The sequence below is a fragment of the Lipotes vexillifer genome, unplaced genomic scaffold, assembly GCF_000442215.2.
Source record: "Lipotes vexillifer unplaced genomic scaffold, Lipotes_vexillifer_v1.1 scaffold395, whole genome shotgun sequence".
NCBI classification, from domain to species: Eukaryota; Metazoa; Chordata; class Mammalia; order Artiodactyla; family Lipotidae; genus Lipotes; species Lipotes vexillifer.
Genome location: NW_006797390.1, coordinates 1775090 through 1784414, shown reverse-complemented (window position 1 = coordinate 1784414; position 9325 = coordinate 1775090). Strand labels below are relative to the sequence as shown.

General features: G+C 38.3%; 1 protein-coding gene across 1 annotated transcript in view; it reads right to left on the bottom strand.

The window, feature by feature from the left end:
* Nucleotides 1–9325, bottom strand: part of LOC103068321 (C-type lectin domain family 1 member A) — a 22610-nt gene that overhangs the window by 1163 nt on the left and 12122 nt on the right. Inside the window, 4 exon segments of the mRNA XM_007469499.1 lie at nucleotides 3189–3283; nucleotides 3286–3439; nucleotides 4348–4466; nucleotides 7320–7471. Coding sequence (XP_007469561.1) covers nucleotides 3189–3283; nucleotides 3286–3439; nucleotides 4348–4466; nucleotides 7320–7471 — 520 coding nt within the window.

Sequence of the window (9325 nt, the reverse complement as noted above, 5' to 3'; positions counted from 1 at the left end):
AACCTAGAAAAGGAAAATAGCAAAGAAAACACAGTATTAAGTTGTCCGCTCTGGTTTTTACAGCTGGCGGCTCAATCTAATAATCTGGAATAAAGGGGAAATAATAGCAAATTTTAGTAGCAAAGACTGCTTGTCGTCAAGATTCTTCAAAGTATTGTCATGGATCTGTGTTTAGAGAAAAGATAGGAAGCATTTAATAACTTTTTAGAAGAAGTACAATGAAGCCAGAGGCAAACATCCTACAGCTGACGTCATCCGCCAGCATGTGATGCAGTATTTACAAGTCCAAGTTTTATCTACAGAGCAGCTGGCATAAACCTCTACAGATTTCCTCAGTGGTAATATTGCTTTCCACACAGATGGTATGGGTGGGATATTTTTCCTTGCAGTTTGCTTTTGGCCCAGAAAAGAAAGGCCTTTTTCAACACAGTGGTAAAAGACTGGACCTTAACACCGGGATAATCAGTTTCATATCCTAGTCCCACCAATAATGAACTGGGTATCTGATCCATCTCACTGAGCTCCAGATTAGTTTTTAAAAAGGGAAAGGATAGGAAAAATAAAACCCTGTCCTATAAATGTAAAGAGGCTTTTTTAACATGCTCTATCCAAAGGACATTAAATGTATGAAAAGAAGAACTTTGGTAATATTGATAGAATAATAATAAGTATCATTAGATTCTAAAAATCTATTCATACAATGAATAAAAGAAGTTATGTACACTTGAAATCAGATTATGCAGCTTTTTGTATTCTTCAAAAACTGCAAGAATTCCATTAGAAAGTATTCGACTCCCAAATATTGAGGGCAACCCTGAGGCAACCTTCTAGACCTTTCTACATATTTCACAATCTGCTACTATCTCTAAAGTAAAAGCTCCCAGCACACTTCTCACATTTCCTGCTGTTACAAGACCCCTCTCCTGTTTCCTGTTGATAAATTTTAAGAGCTGGTTCAATATCCTCAGGAAAAGAAATAGCTCATTGTGTACCCTGGGGAACTCGGGTCTACCAGGAAAGGCCATGTTCCTCATTTAACATTTCCCCCCAGTTTCTTCAGAATTACCTAAACACACAAGAGCCTAGAAGAAAAAAAGTTTTTCTCATGTTGGAAAACCCATTCACGGGGTGCTACCCTGTCTGATTCTCGACGGAAAATTGTTCCCAGAAAGTCATATTATGATTATTGCCTATTCTTAAAATTTAAAAAAAAAAAAGTTTGTGGAGTGAATGCTGTGCCATCCTCCTTTCTGTTCTTCTGAAATACTTGCTCATATCGTGATCAATACTGTGGATTTTATTAGGTAGATGAGGAGGTTGAGGGCAAAGATGGAGAGGAATCAGCTCAAGAATAACAAATGTCAGGGCATCCCTGGTGGCGCAGTGGTTGGGAGTCCGCCTGCCGACGCAGGGGACACGGGTTCGGGCCCCGGTTTGGGAAGATCCCACATGCCGCAGAGTGGCTGGGCCCGTGAGCCATGGCCACTGAGCCTGGGCGTCCGGAGCCTGTGCTGTGCAAGGGGGGAGGCCACAACCGTGAGAGGCCCGCGTACCGCAAAAAACGTCAGATACGTGCTGTTATTTTTCCTTCCTCACCATCTAAAGTGACACTTTTCCTTAGGCTGCAGATCTGGAGAGAAAACACTAATCATCACCCACTAACCAGGCAGCTAGACTTGTTAAAGCAATGACATTTAAAGAGACACTCGTCATCCAGCCCTGAACTAGTCTGCAGTCACGTAAGATGCCAGGGGTCAAAACTGAATGTGTGCCACCTCAATTTTACTTAGTTCACAGAACCATTTGACTTTCTCAGATTAACCATATTTTCTTGCTGCAGTAACAAGGCTTAAAGAACACTTAATTGCTTAACTAAAGGTCTAATCCATGTCTCTCGTTATGTGCTTATTATATCAACCACGTTCATTAAATACCTGCACTCATCATGGAAAATATTTAGTAACGTCCACAGGCCCCCAGTGTAGGGGCCTCTCTATAATTTGTTCACGAATATAGGTCTCTGAAGAAGATTGTTTATGCTTTGCTTTCGCTTCCCTACTTTGAAACACTAAATCCCTCCTCTGCTTTTCTACATATTTTTAACATCCCTTACATTTTACATTGCAATGTAGATTATGAAACTAATGCCACCTGTACCTCATTTCAGCCAACAAGAACACCCTGAGGAAACTGTAAATATGTCTACTTTATACTTGATGAAATAAGTTTTGTGAAGTAAAGGGATTTGCCAGATAATAAATTACCATACGGGATCTAAAACTTCATTTTATGGCCACAAATGCAGTTCTTTGTGCAGTACACAATAAATCGATGCAAAATTTGTTCAATGCTGAAGAAATTTCCTAACTAATTAACAGAAAATTGAAGGGAAATTCTTCAGGAAGAAATCTACAAGCAACGATTGATAAGTGACACAGTCTTACAGGAATAAATACAAACATCTCCCCTTTATCATGTGTTTGCTAATTCAATGTCATTTCACCATGAGATAGATGTTTACTGAAAATAAAACTGAAGCATCCTAGTTTCCACTGTTGAAAAACAAAGAATGATAATAGATTATCCTTTCTAGTGTTAAACCCCTAAAATTGATTTATCTCTAAGTCGATGAAGTCAGCGGCTGTGATGGTGTTATTTGCGATGATTTCTGTTATCTCCGTGCATATTGTCCTGAGCTAGGGGCACCTGCACAGAAGCCCAGCTGTGTATGCAGATGTCATAGTGTCTCTTTCACTTGCCATGACCTGATTGGATGACTCACCCTATCACAATTCAGTTGACTCATCTTTAGCCACACATTGATGTTATAAACGTGCCTCAAAAGATTTAAAATTTAACATGTTACAACCATCCTCTTGAAGACAGCATGCCTCTCCAAGACTTCTCATTTTTCTCAAATAACGAAATAATCAGTACTCTTGTAGAGTCCCCACAAACTCTCAATAAGGCACACGCAACCACAACACTGATTGCTCTCACATTTTGAAGAGCATCTTTACGTTGGAATTTTTCCCCAAATCACAAGTCCATTCTAAAACCACCAACACTTTCCATTATTTACATTTATTATTATCAAATCTTCAGTACCTGGAAGGTATAAACAGGGATTAAATGGAAGGAAAAGGAACAGAAACCACACTAGGCCAGGCGCACATAAAGAACTTGACTTTTGTTCTGCAGAGCAGAAATCTTCCACTTCTCTGAAGGGAGCCTGCAGTTGCAGTTGTAGCTGGAGAACCATTGGCCTCCATGTCCGGCTCAGAGAGGCTCGTGGAGCCTCTGCAGCTTCACCGTGGCCGCAGCTCTTTCACATGCGCATCGCCTCAACTCCCTGCAGTCCTTGGAGAAAGCCTTTCCATTGAGGATGGTCACACAGTCCCTACTTCTTAAGCTGGTGAAATCTATTATAATCTCAAACCTCAAAAAAGAAAAAAAAAGCTCCTTTTATTATAGTTTACTTCTAAAATACAAAAGTACACAGGGAGTGTCCTAAGCTTGATAAAATTATAAAATAGACACCCATTATGAGTCTACTGGAAAGATGGGGTCACCAGACTCTTTCCTCTCAGCCCCTCAGTTTCCATACGCATTCTTAGAAGCATCAGCTCACCCAAAACAACAAAAACTATTTCTAACTAAAATTAAAATACACGTTATAATCCAATTTATCATTCGATTTTACTGCCATCTGAAAAATTATCTACCTTCTCTGTGACTCAGTTTATTTAACTGTAAAAAATAGTCACATTGAATATGTACTATCTCCTGGAAAAATAAATCCTATATAGGTATATAGAAAGGTGTCTGCTCAAACAAGGCTTTAAACTGTAATATATTTTGATATAGATATTACATTTACCGATCTCAAACAATATACCATACACATGCCTATCTAAATGCTCATATAAGTAAAACTAATTTTTGATAATATTACTGTTTATATTGTGAGTAAATCTATTCTCAGAGACTGTATTTTGAAAGATGTGCTCCCCATTTCACTGCACAGAAAGCCAAGAAATCTGAGGTCTTATACTGTCTCTGGGTATTGACAAGTTGTAGAGTTGTGCGACCTTAGGCAGGTCACCCATTACAACGTGGGCTTCAGTTCATTCACCCATAACAGAGCCCTCTCTCTCCCTCCCTCTCTCTCAGAGAATCCCGGTCTGTCTCTCCCACTGGTTTATGAGCCATTCTGACAGTAAGTACTATGTTTTATACACCTTTGGAAGTCCTCCTACAAACACAGTGATAGTTTCATTTATATTTGTCACTCAGGCAAAAACTCTCTGTTAAATGCCTTTCCCATGAAATGTGCTGAAGGCTTACAGTTCATGGGAGTAAGGGGCTCCGTCCATCCACAGCCAGGCCTTGTCATTGCCATTGCGGGATAGCCCTGTCCAATAAGAGTAGAAAAACTCAGAGTAGCTCTGAGGCATGGCAAACTCCTGTGAAAGGCACACAAGAAAACACTTAGCTTTAGAATTGTTATATACATACAGAGATGTGTAGTGCTGGCCCTCACTTTTAATATGAGAACATACATGATAGTACATTCAAGAAAAATAGTGTCCATGCTGAGGTCAGTTAATTTGTCCAAGTTAAAGAATTATTTTGTCTTAATAAGCATAGACTATATGCTGATGTTCCGAAACCAAGAATCACATCAACCAAGATTTATAAATGACCCATTATTTTCAAGTCACAGGATTAAACAAGATTGATATAAAAAATATGGGATGTAGAGATGTGGAGTGACTCTGGAAACTGGAAGAATCTGGAAGGAAAAGTGCAGGAATGGGAAGTAATCTTCATGAAGTCATGTGAAAAGGACTGACCAGGAACGAGAAAAGAATAATGAATATACTTTAATGCAAAGCGGGGTAAAAGAAAAATTTATAAGGCTGATTTATGTCTCAGACTAAGAAGGGAAAGCAGAGAAATGTTTCATATACATGCATATACATTTTTGTGTTTTTACATGTATGTAATTCTTTTTCTACTATCCATATTGAAAAATGTTTAAAGTTATTTATTTCCTTCTATATCATCTCACTCTTTAACACAGAAATTATCTAAATCTTTTATCATTATCCATTGTTATACCTTCCTTTTCCACGATACTACTATGAGTTCCTTAAGGACGTATACTTTGTTTTATTCATTTTCACATCCTCAATCCCTTGGATAATTAATGGCACATATTGGTTCAATAAAAGATTACTGGAAATATAAATGAAACTATCACTAAGTGATAGTTACAGTATAGGCATATCAAAGAAACCGTAGTTGAAAATATTGCTTCCAACTGAATGGTGGCCCCTTCACATTAAAAGTTCTATAAAGAAATCATACGAAAGTGACAAATATATGCAAATACATGCAGTGCATAAGATAAAATTACTATGTAACTTTCATAATAATACTTCTAACCACTGCATCTAGTATACTTCAGTGGTATATCTGAATCCTCAGTTTGTGCTGGAGGTGGAGGAAACAGAGAATAAAAAAAATTAAGAGGTTTTATGTCAGGATACATTGGCTTAGTCAAATAGATCGCCTCTTTTTCTGCCTAAATTGAGACATCAAGAGCCACCTAGAGGGGTGGAATAGGGAGGGTGGGAAGGAGGGAGACCCAAGAGGGAGGAGGTATGGGGATATATGTATATGTATAGCTGATTCACTTTGTTATACAGCAGAAACTAACACACCACTGTAGAGCAATTATACTCCAATAAAGATGTTAAAAAAAAAAAGAAAGGATGAAAAAGATTATCTTAGAGGTTTGAGAGAGATTGCAGAGTTTCATTCATCACAGATTTCAGGAAGTGGATAGGAATTAAGATGTAACTAGAAAGATGTTAAGAGTTTGCACGTTAGCAGGGTATTAATTTCAATTAAATAACTCTTTGTTGATAAACTACTCTGTGCCAAGACGTCTGCTAAAACAATGATAAATAAATAATGGTCATACCGCTTGAGGAATTAAATCCAAAGGCTATAGATGCAGCCAGTATGGAGAACAGTATGGAGGTTCCTTAAAAAACTAAAAATAGAACTACCATACGATCCAGCAATCCCACTACTGGGCATATACCCTGAGAAAACCATAATTCAAAAAGACTCATGTACCACAGTGTTCATTGCTGCACTATTTACAAGAGCCAGGACATGGAAGCTACCTAAGTGTCCATTGACAGATGAATGGATAAAGAAGATGTGGCACATATATACAATGGAATATTACTCAGCCATAAAAAGAAACGAAATTGAACTATTTGTAGTGAGGTGGATGGACCTAGAGTCTGTCCTACAGAGTGAAGTAAGTCAGAAGGAGAAAAACAAATACCGTATGCTAACACATATATATGAAATCTAAAAAAAAAAAAAAAATGGTTCTGAAGAACCTAGGGGCAGGACAGGAATAAAGACGCAGATGTAGAGAATGGACTTGAGGACACAGGGAGGGGGAAAGGTAAACTGGGACGAAGTAAGAGAATGGCATGGACATATATACTACCAAGTGGAAAGTGGATAGCTAGTGGGAAGCAGCCGCATAGCACAGGGAGATCAGCTCGGTGCGTTGTGACCACCTAGAGGAGTGGGAAAGGGAGGGCGGGAGGGAGACCCAAGAGGGAGGAGGTATGGGGATATATGTATATGTATAGCTGATTCACTTTGTTATAAAGCAGAAACTAACACACCATTGTAAAGCAATTATACTCCAATAAAGATGTTTAAAAAAAAAAATCCAAAGACAATAATAATGTAAGAGAAAAGGGAACAATCACGCCATTTTAATAGTGAAATTTAATTGCATGTACTTACTCAATATATGCCAATTTCATTTTCATATTTGCCTTGACCAGTCTATGTTAGGGTGTAAACTTCTGGAAGCCTAGATATTTATTTGCAGATTATGGCAATGATTTAATTAAATGTTTTTCAATCAAAAGTTTTGTCACTTTCACATGGAAAGACAGGAAGTGCTATTTTCATGTCTCTGACGGGGCATCAATATCGTTCCCTTCCTACCCAAACCAAAAGAGGTTAAGAAATTAAGACCTCCTTCATTTGATTCCTGACTGATGGGGAACTTGAAGATCTTGTTTCTAAGGGGTGGATACTTGTGGAGATCACTCCACAAATGATGACCTCAGGGGATCATTCAAAGCAATAGAAATAAGACTTAGGCCTTGAGTGCAATAAATAGGAGAGTCTGTGGGCTTTGACTCCTGAGAATCTTTTAAAGATTTCTTTCTGAGAGTACTTCAAACACTGACCAAGCCTCAGAACCTTACCAGCACTTCCTGTGTATTAATCTTCAGCATGGTCGAGTTCTCAGCAATGCAGAAATATTCACAACCCTGCCAACTCTTGCTTTCTTCATAGAACTGGTAGCATTTGTCCCCATGCCACTTCCATTTTTCTGGGCAAGGGCTGCATCTGTGTTCTTGAAAAGAAACCAAATTTAATGTTAACTTCTACCCAGGTCTGTTGTTTTTGTTCTCTTGAAATTACATAATATTTGATGACGCAAGAAAGAATTGATTCCCTAGCTTTTAGATATTTACTTGCCCAATGATAATTACAAATATTTACTGAACACCCACTATATGCCAGGAATTATAATGGGGTATACAATGGGAATTAAAATAGACACTACCTGCTTTTATGGACAATGGAAACTAGTAATGAATGATTGGAACTTCAGTGTTCCTTGCCCCGTGTGATTCAGCATACAGAGAGAATACTCAATTTCATAAAGAACTTTTCATCTGGTCAAAAACTCAATATGCATTGGATTTGGGAAACCATTGAAGTTTCTATAATTTTCTTCCTCAAAATCCACTTATATGGTAGTAAAAGGATTTTTTAATGAAATATATATCAATAAGATCTGGATTCTTTTTTCTTTCTTTTTTTTTTTTTTTTGTGCGGTACGTGGGCCCCTCACTGTTGTGGCCTCTCCCGTTGCGGAGCACAGGCTCCGGACGCGCAGGCTCAGCAGCCATGGCTCACGGGCCCAGCCGCTCCGCAGCATGTGGGATCTTCCCAGATGGGGAAACGAACCCGTGTCCCCTGCATCAGCAGGCGGACTCGCAACCACTGCACCACCAGGGAAGCCCTGGATTATTTTTTCATTCAAAGCATAGGTGAATAAAATTTTAGAAGAAAATCACATAAATACAATACTAAGCCAAGCATGAGTTAAGATGGTAAATCTCCATGTGTCAGAAATTGAAATGGTCATCAAAGTCAGAGAAATAAGTGCACAAGTCAAGGGTGAGATGGACTGAGTGCGTCATGATTGTAAATACAGGAACTAGGCCCTGAGAACCATGGTCTTATCACCTATGTGGATACATGGCCTTGGGCCTTTGAGAGTTGGGCACCTGTATCCACATCCCTTGTCGGTGTATGGTGAGATGGGAACTCAATGATTCCACAAAAATGTCTTTATTTTAAAAGCAATCCAGTGTCAAAATGTTAACATGTGAAAATCTGAGTGGTCAATACACAGATGGATGTTACATTATTGTTCGCATTTTTCTGACTGTTTAAAATATTTCATAAGGTAAAATGAGGTTTTAAATAAATCAATAATTTGGGAGATTTGCTTTGAAAGTCGGGTTATATCTCTGGCCCAGACCTTTTTCCTTATATATCAAACTGCCTACTCATATCACCACACACATCTAAGGGATATTTCAAAGTCAACATGCTCAAAACAGCATCCCTGTTTCCTAACCTCCCCCCTCATGACCACAGAATTCTTCCCCATTTCTGCTTTGCCCCAGAACTCTGGAGTTATCTTTGACTCCTTTATCTCCCTCATACCCCTCACACCCCACTTTATTACATCATGCATTCATCTCCACCAATAATATCCTAGCTTGAGGAACCATTCCCTCTTTCCTGGATTATTGCAATAGTCATCTCTTATGTGATTTCTCTGTCTCTATCCTTCCTACCCTCTCCCAGTCTATTTTCAACATATGTGTAGAATGAGCCTTTAAAAACTCACGTCAGACATGTACTTCTGCTCAGGGTCCTGAAATGAATCTTTCTTTTGCTCAAAATAGAAGCCAAACCCCTTACAATGTCCCTTAATGCCATGAATAATCTGGTAGGTGTGTTAATTATCTTGATCTTGATAATCACTGCATAATGTATGTGTATATCAACTCATCATGTAGTATACTTTAAATATATATAATTATATTTGTCAATTATTCCTCAATAAAGTTAAAGAAGAATAAAGAAAATAAATAAAATTATGACCAGTGAGATCATTAGTCGTGTA